This window comes from Mandrillus leucophaeus, unplaced genomic scaffold (genome assembly GCF_000951045.1).
Source record: "Mandrillus leucophaeus isolate KB7577 unplaced genomic scaffold, Mleu.le_1.0 Scaffold848, whole genome shotgun sequence".
In the NCBI taxonomy this organism is placed as follows: Eukaryota; Metazoa; Chordata; class Mammalia; order Primates; family Cercopithecidae; genus Mandrillus; species Mandrillus leucophaeus.
In genome coordinates this window covers 314,445-332,080 of record NW_012109230.1, presented here as the reverse complement: position 1 = coordinate 332,080, position 17,636 = coordinate 314,445, and the positions used below count along the sequence as shown (strand labels likewise).

The following is a 17,636-nucleotide window of genomic DNA, read 5'->3' as shown; positions in this document are numbered from 1 at the left end:
CAGGATGGTCTCGATCTCCTGACCTCGTGATCCGCCCGTCTCGGCCTCCCAAAGTGCTGGGATTACAGGCTTGAGCCACCGCACCCGGCCAGGACTGTGTCTTCTGCAGCATTCACTGCCCCCAAGAGGGTGCTGGCCTGCCTCCACAGGCCACCGTCCAGTAGTGCTTTTGAGCATCTAGCCGATGAACACAGGGAAGAACCTGATGTGCAAGATGGGTCTTCATCTCAGGATCAGGGCTGTTTCTCAGAGAAATAGGGAAGGGCAGATGTGACAACTCGGAGTGGCACAGAGGCTGCCATCTGTCAAGGCAGGATGGGATAGGGGTTGGGGGACACAGGAGGTGCCCAGAATGCCCTCAAGCAAGGCTCTCTTTTCCTGCCCCTGCCCCATCTGGGCACACCAGGCTAAGGAACTGCCTGGCTACATGGAAGACAAGTTTTGTCAAGCTCTCACTTGTAGACCTGCCCTCCTGCCCCCATCAGTTCTGTTCAAGGCTGCAAACTGACCTTGGTTTTCCCAAATGGATTGTTGGATCTTCAGAATATACAAAGAATTTACTGTGGGAAAAGGGCTTAGTATGCTTCAAAGTGCAACTTGAGTGTTTTTCCTTCTGTTGTGTGCTTATCTATCCATCTCAGGCAAGGAAATGTTCATGACATATATTGCTTTGCCTTTTGGTGACGGCAATTTCTTGTATATTCTTTGTATCTTGCCGTAAATGGTCTGTGTCCTAGACAACCTTCCTGGTAGATGAAAATATGTTGTCTTTTTCAGATGAAATAGGCTTTGAGGCTTCATTTTCTAACTTTATCCCCAAATGAAAGTCTAAAATGCAAATCTTTAAGTGTCTGGATTAGCCCTTTGTCTGAGGCCAAATCTTTTTCTGTCTCTAAGTGACCCAGCTGCTGTTAAAAATATGTAGTTTTTTTCCATTTTTAATAGTCCTTATAATACTCTATAAATACCCCATTATCCACAGACATAGAAAGGGAATCTGGTTTTAGAAAGTCACAATTAATTTGAATAGCCTGCTTTTGTCATTAAATTCAGCCTCTTCCCCTTCAAAATCTTTTATTGGTATTTCTAACACACGGGAAAATTGAGTTATTTGATAGTTTTGCCTCTTTTGTCCCAAAGTGAGCCAGTATTCAGTAAATCATCTAAGAGTTGGTATAGGGAAAGATTACAGTGAGTGTTTGGCCTACTTACACCATGGGGAAGTTCTGCTGGGTCTTGAGAGACTACTGGCACGGACAGCACTGGAAACTCAGACAGCCATGCACTGCTCAGGCCAGAAGGCCCATGAGGTGTGCCCCAGCCCAGCCAGCCTTCCACTCCCCTCCTGGAGATGCCAGCCAGATCTGCCCAGTGGCAGGCAAAGCAGGGAAGACCCCGCAGTCCACCTCCTTCTGACTCATTGGCCAGTTTCTCTGAATGCAGTTGTCATAGCCATAATCTTTTTTTTGTTTCTTTGTTTGTTTTGAGACAGAGTCTCGCTCTGTTGCCCAGGCTGGAACGCAATGATGCGATCTCGGCTCACTGTAACCTCCTCCTCCTGGGTTCAAGCGATTCTCCTGCCTCAGCCTCCTGAGTAGCTGGGATTACAGACGCCTGCCACCACACCCAGCTAATTTTTGTATTCTTAGTAGAGATGGGGTTTCACCATGCTGGCCAGGCTGGTCTCAAACTCCTGACCTCACGTGATCTGCCCACCTCGGCCTCCCAAAGTGCTGTGATTATAGGCGTGAGCCACTGCGCCCAGCCACCATAATCTTATTATTAGGCATAGCAGAATACAATATTACATTTACTGTTGAACTTCACCTAAAGAGATTAGTCGAAGCTGGAGTAGCAAAAAAGGTAATGAGTTTAAAATTAGCCTCCAAGGTTGTAAAACAACCAGCTCTCCCATGCGTTACAGCTGGGAGTGTAAAGGGATACATCTACTTTGGAAGTCTGTTTGGTAGTGTTTGCTAAAACTAAACATACCTGGACCTTGTTACCCAGCAGTTGCACTCCTGGGTATATTCCCAACAGAAATGAGTGCTTGTGTTCACTGAAAGATACAAGCAAGCATATTCATAGCAGCTCCATTCATTATAGCCAAAAACTGGAAAGAATTCCAATGTCCATCAGTAGTAGAATGGATAAATAAATGTAGCATAGTCACATACTAGAACACTACACAGCAGTAGAAAGTTGTGACCTAGCCGGGTACAGTGGCTCACACCTGTACTCACAGCACTTTGGGAGGGTGAGGCAGGCGGATCACTTCAGCTCAGAAGTTCAAGAGCAGCCTAGGCAACATGGTGAAACCCCATCTCTACCAAAAAAAAAAAAAAGCCAGATGTGGTGGCACTTGCTGTAGTCCCAGCTACTTGGGAGGCTGAGGTGAGAGGATTGCTTGAGCCTGGGAGGCAGAGGCTGCAGTGAGGCGAGATCATGTCACTGCACTCTAGTCTGGGCTACAGAGTGAGACTCCGTCTCAAAAAAAAAAAAAAAGTTATGAACTACTGCTATACACCACTAGGATGACTCTCAGACCTGATATGGAACAAAAGAAGCCAGACACAGAATATATACTATATGAGTCCATTTATATAAAGTTCAAAAAAATATATGTCAGAATAGCAGTTTATTTCCAGAGTGGGTAGGGTGGAGGGATGGATATTGATTGGAAAGAGTCATGAGAGAGTTTTCTAGGGGTGCTGGACATGTTCTGTATTTTGGCCGGGCGTGGTAGCTCACGTCTGTAATCCCACCACTTTGGGAGGCTGAGGCAGGCGGATCACCTGTGGTGAGGAGTTCGAGACCAGCCTGGCCAAGATGGTGAAATCCCGTCTCTACTAAAAATGCAAAAATTAGCCAGGCATGGTGGCAAGTGCCTGTAATCCCAGCCACTTGGGAGGCTGAAGCAGGAGAATCACTTGAACCCAGGAGATGGAGGTTGCAGTGAGCCCAGATCACACCACTGTACTCCAACCTGGGCAACAGAGTTGAGACTCTGTCTCCAAAAAAAAAAAAAGTTCTATGTTTTGATGTAAGGGATGGTTGCAGAGGTGTATTTGGAAGTACACATCCAGCGAGCTGTATGTTTAAGGTTAATGCACTATACTGTATGTAAGTTAGACCCACTCAGTGGGCAATTGGAGGTGGAAGGCTTAAGGATTCTTGTCAGTCCATACTAGCATATTGGCACATCCTTGCCTCTGCCCTGTCTTGTGGAACAGGGCAACTACAAGCTGCATGGCCGACTGCCAGACACTGCTGCCTGGTTTCCCAGCGGGAGACCTTTCCTTTTCCTTTCCCTTTCCCTTTTCCTTTCCTATTACAACTTTTGTTAGAGGTTCAAGGGGTACATGTGCAGGTTTGTTACATGGATATATTGCATGGCACCGGGGTTTGGGGTATGATTGATCCCGTCACCCAGGTAGTGTGCATAGTACCCAATAGGTAGTTTTTCAGCCCTTGTCCCCTCTAGTAGTCGCCAGTATCTGCTGTGATATTCTCTATATGAACAAGTCATGGGGGAAAATCAGCAGTCATTTCTCTACTGGCTTCTGGGGAGCAGGCCTGGAGCAGGCCTGGAGCAGGGCAAGAATGAAGATGCAGAGGAATGTTCAGGAAGCCTGCCTGCCTGCACATATTCCCTGCTTAACACAGATTTTAACTTCTCCAGGCTCTCTGGTCAGCTCTCTTTGACAGTCAGGCTATGGAAATGATTAATGATCTTTCTCAAAGCCAGGAAAAAGCAGTGAGGGTCCCTGGCAGGGCCATACCCTGGGTCCTGGGCCCTCACCCTGCACAGTGGGCAGGAAGGCAGCCATATGAGTCTGTCTGGGGTCCCTGCCCCTGTTTGCTTCTGGACTTCCCTGGAACCGGCCCATTCTCTGCAATGGGGAGGAAGTGACTTTCCCTTCAACACTCTTACCATCTCTCATCTTTGTCTCCAAAGCAAGAAGAGGCCATCTTTTCTTCTGCCCTCACCCCTATCCCCAGCTCAGGTTGTCTTGGTTGTCTGAGCGGCAGGAAGGAAAACAAAGTACCAGGGAGCAGCTTTTGTTTGGCCACATCTGCACTGGAAGCTGCTGATCACAGCTGTGGTCTGCTAGTGCCAGCGCCCAGCAGCATTCCCACCAACAAGGGTTAAAGCCCCAGGAGTCCCGCCAGCTTCACTGGGTCCATGGCCCTCATAAAAGCCTTTTACATCCGTCCCTCCCTCGGGCTGCAGGCTCCCTGGCTGAAATCTGATAAGGGGCCTCTTTGTTGCAACTGTCAGTCTCCTTTATTGAGGAGGGAACTGGAGACCAGCAGCACTTCTTGGGGTACAGATAAGGCCCTGGATTCCTGTCAGAGAGAGTATGATTAATTACCCTCAATCCTAGCTCCTGCTTTGATAGCAGTGACTGACAGTCCACAGGCTTCCCCATCAGGTGCTTACCCTCTTCTGGGAGGCATGATGGGGGTGGAGATTTGGTCTCCTGTAGGGCCAACACCAGTGACCCACAAAGAACTCTCTTCAATGGGTGTTTGCCTCCTTCCCAGTGCTCTGCGGGTTGCTTTTGCATTTATCGTGGACAGAGGCCTGTCTCTCTCAGGTGAAGAGCTTCCTTAGAGGAAGGTAGAAAACCGTCCAGAGAGCAGGCCAGAGCCCCTTGCTCCCTCCCACAAAGGCTGGGAAAGGAGCCATTGCTTGTGGATGTGAACTTCACAAATCTGGTCTTAAGCCAGGGGCCCTTCACAGAGAAAATCTCAAACTGTCTGTATCAAGGCCATTTGACAACATTACTCTGTCCTTCAGGCAGATTCCTAAAACCAAGTCATTCTCCCTTTGGTAATAATCACAGCTGCCAATTTTTGTTTGTTTATCAATTTGTATGTTGCTGGCTTGAAGGTACATCAGCAGAATTTTGTTTTAATTTTTTATTGATAGACTTTAGAACTGAAAATCATCTAGTCCAAATTCCTCGCTTCACATTTGCAGAAACTGAGGCCTGAGTCTGTCAATTGCCTATTGGTTCTTGTTCAGCAGGTAAACTTAGCTTAAAGGCCTTCTTTCTTCATAGTAGAATTTACTTTGGACAAGAGAAATGGCTACCAGGTCCATTAAGCACAAAGCAAACTGCTGAGACCACCCTGCAGATTCTGCCTCTCTCAGTTGTTAGAGGAATCAAAGACACAGCAGGCTTTTGTGTCTGGATTATCCGATGGGAGAAAGCCCCACCGTCATCTAGAGAGAGCCCTCGGCATAGCCTCCGCTTTGTTTCTGATGGCACCAAGTGGCCAGCCTGCACTGGGAGCCACTTTAACAGTTTAACAGAGGGCCAACCACAGGGAAGAATGTTCCCAATCTCCTTATCAGCTTGATCTCCAGAACCAGGGTGCCTGAGCAGGGCGTGGGGGCTTATGTGGGGAGAGTCCACTGTGGAGTGAGGAAAACAGCAGCTTCCGAAGTATGCCGCGGGTGGGGCTGGGCCACACGGTAGGGTGCAGGGGCCACCACCACGGCTTCCAGTGCGCCTCTTACCTGCGGTTTCTCTGTGGTGTGATGACAGTTCCCACAAGAGTCCATTTTCCCCTCTGGGAAGAGGTCACTGATTAGTTAGGTTACAACCTTGACTTCAGACACCACTGTAACCCTTCCTTGTCTCCTCAGGTTCTGTATCTGCCAGTGTCCCCCTTGCCCTAAGCAGCTCTCAGTCTAATATAATACAGTCACTTTGTGTGTGACTATAAAGAGGCTAATTTTTAATGAAATTTCTACATCTATAACAATGTTGTCCTTCAAAGATGCCATCTCAAATAGCCAGGCAGTTAATCCATTGACTACTCAAAATGAATTTGTAATTCCTCTCTGGGGAGTTGTCTTCAGAGGCGGTTCGAACCACACTAGAAAATCTCAGCTGGGTGCAGTGGCTTACGCCTGTCATCCCAACACTTTGGGAGGCTGAAGTGGGAGGATTGCTTGAGTTCAGGAGTTTGAGACCAGCCTGGGCAACATAGTGAGACCCCACCTCTACAAAAAATAAAAATACACCTGTAATCCCAGCACTTTGGGAGGCTGAGGCTGGCGGATGACTTGAGGTCAGGAGTTCGAGACCAGCCTGGCCAACATGGTGAAACCCCATCTCTGCTAAAATTATCAAAAATAGCCAGGTGTGGTGGCACTCACCTGTAATCCCAGCTACTCGGGAGGCTGAGACAGGAGAATCACTTGAACCCAGGAGGCGGAGGTTGCAGTGAGCTGGGATCACCCCACTGCACACCAGCCTGGGGAAAAGAGCAAGACTCAGTCTCAAAAGATAAAAACAAATAAAAAACAAAATAAATTAACTGGGCTGAGCTAGGTGGTGTGCACCTATGGTCCTAGCTACTTAGGAGGCTGAGGTGGGAGGATCACCTGAGCCTGGGATTTTGAGGCTACACTGAGCTGTGATCACACCACTACACTCAAGCCTGGGCAACAGAGTGAGACTCCATCTCAAAAAAAAAAAAAAAAGATTCAAAAGAAAATAGTGCAAACTCTGAAAGCTGTTTGCAGATGGAGTTTCAAAGCTAGCTGTCCAAGGTGACCTGTAGGACAGCACTTCCTCAGCTGGGCAAGCCCTGCCATGCTGGTTCAACACTCGCCACATCTGTCTTATGCTTGTCACACACCTGGTCACTACCTGCTCTTTGACACCTGTTTTCCCCTTTGGCCTCAATTGTGAGGGTCCCAGCAGGCACGTCACAGGCGTGTGGGAAGTGTGTTTAAGATTCCTAGTTGAGGCTGGGCACGGTGGCTCACGCCTATAATCCCAGCACTTTGGGAGACCGAGGCGGGTGGATCACCCAAGGTCAGGAGTTCGAGACCCGCCTGGCCAACATGGTGAAACCCCGTCTCTACTAAAAATACAAAAATTAGCCGAAAATCACTTGAACCTGGGAGGCGGAGGTTGCAGTGGGACAAGATCGTGCCACCGCACTCTAGCCTGGGCAACAGAGTGAGACTCCGACTCAAAAAAGAAAAAAAGATTCCCAGTTGAGAGCTGGGTGCAGTGAGTGGAGCTTGTAAATCCCAGCTACTCAGGAGGCAAGGTGGGAGGATTCCTTGAGACCAGATGTTCGAGACTAGCCTGGGCAACATAGTGAGACCCTGTCTCTACAAAAAAATTTAAAGATTAGCCAGGCACAGTGGTGTGCCCCTGTAGTCCCAGTTCCTCAGGAGGTTGAGATGGGAGGATCGCTTGAGCCCGGGAGTTCAAGCCACAGTGAGCTATGATCACATGACTGCACCCCAGCCTCGATAACAGAGTGACACCCTGTCTCTAAAAAGAAACTTTGGAAAAAGATTCTCAATTGAATTACCATGGGGCTGGTTGCTTCGACTCCGAGAAACATGTCTGGGTAGGTTAATTTATTAAACGCTGTAAGGCATGGTAGGCATGGTAAAGGAAAGACAACCCCTGCCTTCATAGAGTTGACAGTCCTCCAGGGATGTCGGATGAACAGACGTGAAACAATTAGAGAAGGACAATTTGCTGAACTTACAGGGGCATGATAGAAATTCTGAGAGGGAAGAAACCCACATGAACTGGGGTAGTGAGAACATGCTTCCTGGAAGGAGTGGATGTGGAAGGACACTGTAGAGGATTTGACTGGAGGCAGAAAAGAGCGTGTTTTGGGGGCAATAGGGAGAAGGCCTAGCGAGTTGGAGTGCAAGTGAGTTGCTCAGATATGCCAGGAATACTTCATATGTGATCTTTTAAGGGAGCGTTGAGGAACGTGGGTCATGCGATTGGACATGTGAGATGGGCTAGGTAAGCAATAAGAGTTTTCATAGGTTTTTAAACAAGGAAGTAAGTAATATGGTAAAAGTAGTATTTTAATAAGATTGGCTGCAGTGTGCAAGTTGATCGTATGGATAAGAGGCTACTGCAGGCATCTAATTGTGGGCCAGAGAGGGCCTGGACCAGGATGGTGGCTGCGGGCCAAAAAGGAAGATGCCTTTGAGAGGTACCTCCAAGGACGAATCATGAAGCCTTCTAGCACCCTGAAAGTGGGTGATAGGGAGAGGAGAGGAGCCAGTGCTGACACGAGGTTCCTGCCTTCCTGCCTAACTTCCAAGGGTGGTAGTGTTGCTGGGAAGAAATGAGGTGTGGGGAAAGGGAGCTAGTTTAGGGGAATGAAGATGAGCCCAGTACAGACATTCTGACTTGGAAATAAACGGGTCACATGTGTGAAGATGCCCTAGGAGCTTCTGGAAATGTGAGCTTAGGAGCCCTGTGTGAGGGGACCTTGGGAGTGGTCCTCTCAGACACTCCAGGTAATGCCTTGGAAGGTGTGGACTCAAGGCCAAGGGTGTGTTTGGGCAGACAGGCCTCTGAAAGGAGGTCGATGTTAGCTCTGTCCTGCTGGGGGCCCACATCAGGCTTTTGTCTTTCTGGTAGGGGGAAGGTTTACTGTCCAGAACAGCACTGGGAGAAGTCAACCAGCACATGAGCTATGTGTCTTAGGAGTATGCCGGTAATCCTCTATTATTTTACTTGTGAATCTGTGGGTCTAATTCCATGATGCCTTTGTCCTTGACCCTCCAAGGACCAGCAGGTCAAGGTAAAGGTCTTCAAGGTCACTAACTCCCTCCCCACACTTAGGAAAGAGGCCTAAGCCAGGTGCTGTGGGTCACGCTGCAGTCCTTGTGCTTTGGGAGACTGAGGCAGGAGGACTGCTTGAGCTTAGGAGTTTGAGACCAGCCTGGGCAACATAGGAAGATCCTGTCTCTACAGAAAATGTTTTTAAATTCCCTGAGTGTGGTGGTGTGCGCCTGTATTCCCAGCTACTCAGGAGGCTGAGTGGGAGGATGGCTGGAGCTTAAGGCTGCAATAAGTCATGATTGCACCACTGCACTCCAGTCTGGGCAACAGAGTGAAACCCTATCTTTGAAAAAAAAAAGAAAAAGAAGAGGCCTGGTCCTGCCGCAGCAGCCCCACATATCCATGCCCACATTGCTTCCTTTTCATTCTCTGGCTTGAACCATCCTGTAAAAGAGTTGCTGAGGCTGCCATTCAGAGCTGAGAAAACTGCTGTGCCTTTAGGGAAAGAGGCTCATGGAGCAGAAACAAACAGCTCTTCCCTGCTCAGGTTGGCTTAGGGTCCACCAGGCAGCCCAGTGAGACCTCAGCGAGACTGGGGCAATGGGAGGGGGCAAGGCAGAGGAGCAGCAGTCTGTGTACAGTAAAAGGAGTTTGCCATCAAAAGGCAACAAGTCTCATACCCTGCCCCGGACGGTGACCCTTCCCTGTGGAATTCTCCCCTCTGACCTCCAGATCATTAATCCTGAGGCTGCCAAATGACAGTCATCCATCACGCCTCCTGACGAGCATCCCAGCTGGCTGTGAAAGAACTGGCCCCGCCCTTACCACGTCCCCTGGTGCTCATTAGTAGCCCTTCCTGCTCGGTGCCAGGTTTCCTAATCAAGTCCCTGGCTCCTCTCACTTCCCCTCGGGGCCGTTGGGCGGAAGCTGCTCTGACCCTCCCCCTTTCAGAGGCCAGGGAGTGGGAGAATGATTGGTGTGGGGAGAGAATTGAGTGGCTTTTCATTCCCCTGGAGACTGGTGTGTCCAGCAGCTCCTTTGACATAGCGGGGCACACGAGAGAGAAAGAAACCATTTCTCCATCAAGCAGGAGAGGAGAAAGCAGGCATGTGCAAACAAGCACACTCTTTTTTTTTTTTCAAGATGGAGTCTTGCTCTGTCGCCCAGGCTGGAGTGCAGTGGCACAATCTCAGCTCACTGCAAGCTCCGCCTCCCGGGTTCACGCCATTCTCTTGTCTCAGCCTCCTGAGTAGCTGGGACTACAGGCGCCTGCCACCAAGCCAGGCTAATTTTTTTTTGTATTTTTAGTAGAGATGGGGTTTCACCATCTTAGCCAGGATGGTCTCAATCTCCTGACCTCGTGATCTGTTCGCCTCGGCCTCCCAAAGTGCTGGGATTACAGGCGTGAGCCACGGCGCCCAGCCAAGGAGCACACTCTTACAAGCAGCACTGAGCGCTACCAGGAGGGTAACTAGGCAGGGCTCCCCTTCTAGGAAGTCAGAGAAAGGTTTCCTGGAGGAAGCTGCCACTGAATGGAGTCTGAAAGCTGCAGAGATAAGTCGCCAGATCACTAGGAATAGTCTGGAATCATACTGCTAACAAAACAAAAACACGCACACACACAAACTAAAAAACAAGCACCTTTGAAATCATCTAGTCTGGCCCTCTTATTTACAGACGGCAAAACAGAACCAGAGAGTCTAAGTGCTTTGCCAAAGGCCCACATAGCCTGTGCATTGGACCTGTCCTGACAGCTAGTCTGAGTCTTCAGGCTTGGGGAGTTTGAGTTAAACTATACTTCCAAACAGATTCATGAGCATTGTTTCCAGCTCAGTTAAAGTGGGCATATGCGGAATCCTTCTCAGCCTGATGATGATCCCGCTGTCTCTTTCTCTCGGACAACCACAGGGACCCCCATCAACCGAATCCCCATCATGGCCAAGCAGATCCTAGACCTGTACATGCTGTATAAGCTGGTGACCGAGAAGGGGGGCCTGGTGGAGATCATCAACAAGAAGATCTGGAGGGAGATCACCAAAGGCCTGAACCTGCCCACATCCATCACCAGTGCCGCCTTCACCCTCAGGACCCAGTGAGTGGCCAGGGCCTGGGGGAAGGAAGCTGAGGCTAAAGAAAGGGGATGTTGTAACCTAGAGGAGAGGAAGGAAGGAAATTCCTTTGTATAGTTAGCAAGATGAGTGGATTCCCGAAACAGTGGGAAGCTTTCTGAGATTAATCCCTCACTAAACCAAGTAGTGATGAGAACCGCCATTTACCAAGTGTCTACTCTGTGCTGGTACTTTACTATTTCATTTAAACCTCACAGTCAACCCTGTAAAGTAGGTATGCCCCCATTTTCCACATTACAAAAATGAAGTATCCAGAGTTAAATAATTTGGCTAAGGCCATACCAGCCAGTAAGTGGGAGAGCTGAGATTCAGACCTGAGCTTCTGTCTCTAAGACCTGTGCCCCTTCCAGGACATTGTCTTCCAAACAGCATCTCCACCCCAGTGGCTCCTCTTACCTGACATTCAGCTTGCCCAGTGGCAGAGGACCCAGAGAAAGGCAGGGAGGAAGGCCCCCTTGGATTGGTGATCTGGTTTTGTCAGCATTTGAGTTAATTACATGGGTGATGGAAGCGGTGAAACCAATAGTAGCACTGAAGAATGAGGGCCAGAGAGGAGTCTGTTCTTCTGGAGCACTCTGGAAGTTGTTCTGTGAAGAGTATGCAATGTACAGCTGACATCAGTTAGGTAGCATGGTGTAGCTACAACCAGAATGGCGAGGTTCCTGGGTAGAGAACTGCTTCTTGGGACCTAAGACACAAAGAATGACAGTGTCTAGGTCCCATGCACAATAGGAAGAATTGCTCCTATCTGACTAGCCCAGCTCTGAATAAGATCAAGAAGCCAGAAAGCCGTTGTAAAACATGGGCCTAATTTTTCCCAGGGCACTAAAAAAGCACCAAAACAAATGTGAAACACCAACTAAGATGTTATTTATTTCCCCTAATGAATGGTCCTTCAAAGTAGAGCCTATTTAGGATTGAGTGGCAGTTAGAGGAGGCTGGGGCAGAGTGTCCAGGCGTCCCAGACTTTTCTGCCAAGTACACCAAGGTTGCGATCCTTTGCCCTAGAGTCCTGGCCAGCAGAGACTGCTTCCAGAGATCCACCAACCTCAACTGGGTGATCTCTGGTGCTGTTTTGGATTATTCTTCCTGCTTGCTTCCTTTCCTCCAGGTACATGAAGTATCTGTATGCCTATGAATGTGAGAAGAAAGCCTTGAGTTCCCCAGCCGAGCTCCAGGCAGCCATTGATGGCAACCGCAGGGAGGGCCGGCGGCCCAGCTACAGCTCCTCCCTCTTTGGCTACTCACCTGCTGCGGCTACTGCTGCTGCTGCTGCTGCCGGGGCCCCTGCCCTCCTCTCCCCACCCAAGATCCGCTTTCCCATCCTTGGGCTTGGCTCCAGCAGTGGCAGCAATACCAGTAGCCCTCGGATATCCCCAGCAACCACTCTCAGGAAAGGTCAGTAGGGCTCCTGGGGGAGAAGGAAGAAAGGGAGGAAGGGATGCCAGTTTCCCTGTGTTCAAGACTGGGGTTTTTGGGCAAGAGGGTCAATTGTGGATTGGTCCAGCTCCAGTTCTTTCGCAGGTGATGGAGCCCCAGTGACAACAGTGCCTGTGCCAAATCGCCTGGCTGTGCCCGTGACCTTGGCAAACCAGCAGGCTGGTACTCGGACCGCCGCGCTGGAGCAGCTGAGGGAGCGGCTGGAGTCAGGGGAGCCTGCTGAGAAGAAGGCGTCGAGGCTGTCCGAGGAGGAGCAGCGCCTGGTGCAGCAGGCCTTCCAGCGCAACTTTTTCACCATGGCACGACAGCTCCCCATGAAGATTAGGATCAACGGCAGGGGTGAGCCAGGCTCAGGGCAGAGCCTTCCCTTACTGGGAAACCCTACGCCCATTCACGCCTCCTGAGACTGGGGGCAGGGGTGGTGAGGCACATACTCCTGACCTGGAAGAGGCCCCTCCAGGTTCTGCCTTCTAGGCCCCCAGAAGAGAGGCACTGAGATCTCAGTTCACCAAGCTGAGATTGTTTAGTAGAGGGGACCACATGTTGCCTCAGGCGGTGCTCTGTTCTCTAATAAGAGGGAAAAGCAGTTATTCACAGAGGAGGAGCCAAAGGCCTTCAGAGAGCTGCAGCGTTTCCCCACCAGCCTTTACCCCAGCACCTCACTGGAGGTAGGCAAGAGCAGGGCACCCTCTGCAGGTAGGGGAGGAAGACACCCCATGTTCCTGAGGCTCAGCGAGGGGCCAGGTTGCCCCGGGCTAGACAGCGGGACTCAGGAATATAAAGAGAAGGAGGAAACACAAGTTTGGCAGCATAATTGACATCCTTTCCCTTCCTCTTCACATCGTTCTAGTGCCCCACATTCTCTTCCCCAAGCCACACGCCCCTTTTCCCATTCACACACATTCTTTCCCATTCTGGTCCTGATGCTATCTCAAAGCAAACATGAATGAGATGTGTGGGAAGGAGCCAGGTGTGAAGGGAGCTGTACATATTCCCAGGCCGCCCCTCCCTACCCCATTGCCCCTGGGGAGCAGAAGGAAACTGAGAGGTAACAGCTCACCCAGGGCCAGGTGCCCTGCTCCTACACAAAGCAAAGGGCTGTTAGAAAAGACAGCTCACTGGGAAGAATTCTGAGTCTGGGGTGAGCCAGGCAGAGGCCGTGTGTGCCAGCACTTGCAGCCTTCTACAAACGCCAGCTGCCCAGGTGGTCATGGAAGGGAGGGGCTGAGGACATAGACTCATCTCTTTGAGGGACTCAGTCAAAGGAAAGAAGGGGCAAGGTGGGTCCTCAAAGTTGGGGCTGTGTCTCGTTGATCTCTGATTTCCTGGGCCTGGTGTGTAGTGTAGCTGGGGGTTTGCCCATCACGTGGAAAGTACCAGTGCAGAGTGGTGGGGCTGGGGTCAGCCTCCTTGCCTGCTGTGATTCCTTTGCTCTGGGAGCAGAAGGAATTGGGGAGATGAACTGTGTCAGTGGAAAAAGCCAGCAACAGGAGGTTAGCGAGACTGGGATCTCCTGCCATACCCTATACTCAGGAGAAGGTTACATAGGTGCCTTCTGACAGCATGAGGCTTTGACCAGGGGTGGCCAGGCAGCATCAGAGAGGACAGCAGGAGTGCTGTGGAAGGCTTGACCAGGCCCACTGTCTCCCTGTCCCCAGCAGAAGACAGAGCAGAGGCCTCGGCTGCAGCACTGAACCTGACCACGAGTAGCATTGGGAGCATTAACATGTCCGTGGACATCGATGGTACCACCTACGCAGGTGAGGCCCTGGAGCTCTGGGGGAGGCCCACGTGGCTGCAGCCAGCCCCAGCGCAGCTCTGTGGCTGACCCTGCCTCTTGCCCTCTGTCTGAACACCTCCCACGGTGGCTTCCTTTTTCCTGGTCTCACAGTTGCAAAGGTTAGGTGGTCCTCTGGACACGTAGAGACTGTGGATTGTTAACAGGATGGTAGGTCCCTCCCACTTTGGCAGAAATCTTTCACCTAACCCTTTTAGACCAGTGGTTGGCTCGTTAATGGAAGTAGTCAGTCAGTGTCCCACAATCCCCCGGTCTTCTCATGCACAGCCTTTCTCTGACTGGTTCAGCTGTTCTCTTCCTTTTGCAGACTGAGACACAGGCAAAGGAACCCCGGTATAGCAGAATCAGCTTACATTGTTAAGGTCCCCGCCCCCCAGTCTTTTATAGTTATCTCTTCCTAAACCTAATTTGACAACAGTGTTTTGTTGGTTGGTAGATTTCGCACCTTTACAGAGTCTTTCCAAGGGTTTAACTTAGTATTCATGACTGGGCATGGTGGCTCATGCCTGTAATCTTTGCACTTTGGGAGGCTAAGGCAAGAGGATCACTTGAGCCTAGGAGTTTAAGATCAACCTGAGCAACATAGCAAAATCCCAAATCTACAAAATACAAAAAAAAATTAGCGGGGCATAGTGGTGCACATCTGTGGTCCCAGCTACTTGGGAGGCTGAGGCAGGAGGATCACTTGAGCCCAGGAGGTCGAGGCTGCAGTGAGCCATGATTGTACCACTGCATTCCAGCCTGAGTGACAAAGCAAGACCTTGTCTCAAAAAAAAAAAAGAAAGAAAGAAACAACTTAGTATTCATAAAAACAGCAGTCCCTTTCCCATTCCCATTTCATTGGTTTACGGATGAGCTTGGGAACAAGCCCACCTGACACTTGTTAAGCACAGCATTGTCAGGCGTGGTGTCTCACACCTGTAATCCCAGCACTTTGGGAGGCCGAGGCGGGCGGATCACGAAGTCAGGAGATCGAGACCATCCTGGCTAACACATAGTGAAACGCCGTCTCTACTAAAAATACAAAAAATTAGCCAGGCGTGGTGGCGGGCGCCTGTAGTCTCAGCTACCCAGGACCCTGTGGCAGGAGAATGGCATGAACCGGGGAGGTGGAGGTTGCAGTGAGCCAAGACGCATGACTACACTCCAGCCTGGGCGACAGAGCGAGACTCCATCTCAGAAAAAAAAAAAAAAAAAAAAGGGCATGGTGGCCCACGCCTGTAATCCCAGCACTTTGGGAGGCTGAGACCGGCGGATCACGAGGTCAGGAGATCGAGACCATCCTGGCTAACACGGTGAAACCCCGTCTCTACTAAAAATACAAATAATTAGCCGGGTGTGGTGGCAGGTGCCTGTAGTCCCAGCTACTCCAGAGGCTGAGGCAGGAGAATGGCGTGAACCCCGGAGGTGGAGCTTGCAGTGAGCCGAGATCGCACCACTGCACTCTGGCCTGGGTGACAGAGCGAACCTCCATCTCAAAAAAAAAAAAAAAAAAAAATTTTTTTTTTTTCTGTAGAGACAAGGGTCTTCCTGTATTGCCCAGTGTGGTCTCAAACTCCTGGCCTTGAGCTATTCTCCCGCCTCAGCGTTCTAAAGTGCTGGGATTATAGTTGTGAGCCACCGCACCTGGACTTGCTGTTCCTCTTTGTGTACCCTGGGTACACCTGTCTCAGAGCATTTATGACATTTTAGCAAAATTACTCTGACAACCTATCTGTCCCCCTCCCCAGCCCATCAGCACTTCAAGGCAGGACAGCATTTGGATCTTCTCCCATCACCCCCTAATGCAGTGTCTACAGCGGAGTCAGGCACAGGGCTAGGCCAGCAGTGAATACTTACTGAAAGGAGCTGGCCCGCCCCTTCGCTCTTCCTCTGCCCACACTTGCTTCTCTTCCTCCCACCAAGGTGTGCTGTTTGCCCAGAAGCCTGTGGTCCACCTCATCGCGGGGTCTGCTCCCCAGAGCCTCGGCAGCAGCGCCAGCAGCAGCAGCAGCTCTCACTGCTCACCAAGTCCTACCTCATCCCGGGGCACCCCCAGCGCAGAGCCCTCCACCAGCTGGTCCCTCTGATGGGCAGGACCCAGCTTCCCGCTTGCCACTCTCCTGTCAAGAGTGAAGGAAGCTGATGCACAGAATTTACCTCATCTCACGGAGCCCACGTCGACGAGCACCATTTGGCCAGACATTGAGAGTTTGGATGTGCCCGTCTGTCCAGGTTCCATTCAGGTCCTGCTGTACTCTGGGGGCAGGGAGAGGCTAGAGGGGCAGGACAGACAGCGTTGTCCAATCAGGGATTGTCCTGGAGAACTGGGTGGGGGTCTGTGGGTGTCCAGCTTCCTCCAGGGTTCCCCAGCCACCTCCCAGCTCGGGGCACAGTGTATTGACAATCTGTCAGCCGACACAGGGCTGGAGGCCCTCCATTTCCCTTCCCCTTTAATTTATTTCCCTGCCCCTGCCTTCTGCCATGACCCCAGGGCCACTAGTCTCTTCCCCTGTTTTTAAGTCCCATGTGGGGCTGCTAGGAGCCAAGAGCATGCCTTCATGCTTCTCTGCTGAGCATGGGATGGGGCCCTTCCAGACCACCTTGCCTACTGTTAGGTTCCTGGGGTATGGGTCCCTCAAACGCAAGTCTTGAATCAGTCCTCAGGGTCCCAGATCCCCCTTCTAATGATCTGAAGGAAGAGGCTGTGAGGGCAGTTGAGGGCCAGGGCCCACAGGGCATCTGCTGATGAGAAGGCAGAACCTTGGGGCTGCCCAGCCCTGGCACCTGCTTCACACGGACCCTTCTCTGACCCCCCAAACCTCATGCTCCCCACTTGCCCTTATCGGCCTGCTCTCCCAAGAACAGCCCACTCGTCCTTTCCCCAGCCCTCTTCTGTTTCTTATGGGGCCATCTTGGCCTCACCATCCCCACATGTGCCGCTGTCAGGTTCATTGAAATACCTCAGATTTGTAATTGTTGATGTTTGAGTCTTCAGGAAGTATTTGCATCTCTGAAATCTTTTTTATATGTGTTTTGCTGACTTTTGTTTTTTTATTTTAAAATTTTTATTGTTGTTGTAGCACCAAAGAAATGAAAACAGATCACCCCCAAAGTCAAGCAAGTGATTGGGTACCCCGGCCCCTCTGGCCCTTCCCTCAAGCCCAGTGAGGAGGCGGGTGGAGGCAGGCAGGGGAGACGACTCAGGGATCGCGGGGACGGGGAGGTGGAGTGGAGAGGCCCGCTCTCACGCTGGTCGGGCCCTGAAACCACACCAGTTCTGAAGACCGTTTTCTGCCACACCCCCACCCCCAGCTGACCAGGGAGGCAGCAGGACATCTCCCCATCACTCAGCATTCCCAGCTCAGGGCACAGGCAGGCTGGGGTCCTTGCTGACTTTGCCAGAGGTTGAGCCGCCCCAGGGTATGAGGAGATGAAGAACTCCACAGCTCCTCCTGAACCCTGGGCGGGAGCAGGCAGCTCCTGTGCTATAAAGAAAAGGCAGTTCTTATGTGCGGCTCACCTCAGTCGAGGAAGCCCTGGAATGTTCAGCAGAACACCACCACTGGGACATGGGGCTGTGGCAGTGGGAGACACCACACATGGCGTGTGTGTGTGTGGCGGCGCAGCTTGCATTCAGTCCTGTGTAGGAGAGGAAAGGGAATCAAAAGCTTGGGCACAAACAGATACCTCAGCCTGGTAAGCTGCAGCTCT

The 17,636-nt window shown here is 51.0% G+C and overlaps 1 protein-coding gene across 2 annotated transcripts in view; it reads left to right on the top strand.

Moving 5' to 3' along the window:
• Window positions 1-16,486, top strand: part of ARID3B (AT rich interactive domain 3B (BRIGHT-like)) — a 56,612-nt gene extending 40,126 nt beyond the window's left edge. Inside the window, exons 4-8 of one of the 2 annotated variants that reach the window (XM_011968532.1) lie at window positions 10,485-10,668; window positions 11,817-12,103; window positions 12,230-12,484; window positions 13,807-13,905; window positions 15,849-16,486. In XM_011968532.1, coding sequence (XP_011823922.1) covers window positions 10,485-10,668; window positions 11,817-12,103; window positions 12,230-12,484; window positions 13,807-13,905; window positions 15,849-16,012 — 989 coding nt within the window. In that variant the 3' untranslated portion in view covers window positions 16,013-16,486. Of the gene's footprint in view, window positions 1-10,484; window positions 10,669-11,816; window positions 12,104-12,229; window positions 12,485-13,803; window positions 13,906-15,848 lie in introns of both variants that reach the window. The other variant, XM_011968531.1, reaches the window with a different exon arrangement.
• Window positions 16,487-17,636: the final 1,150 nt, after the last annotated feature.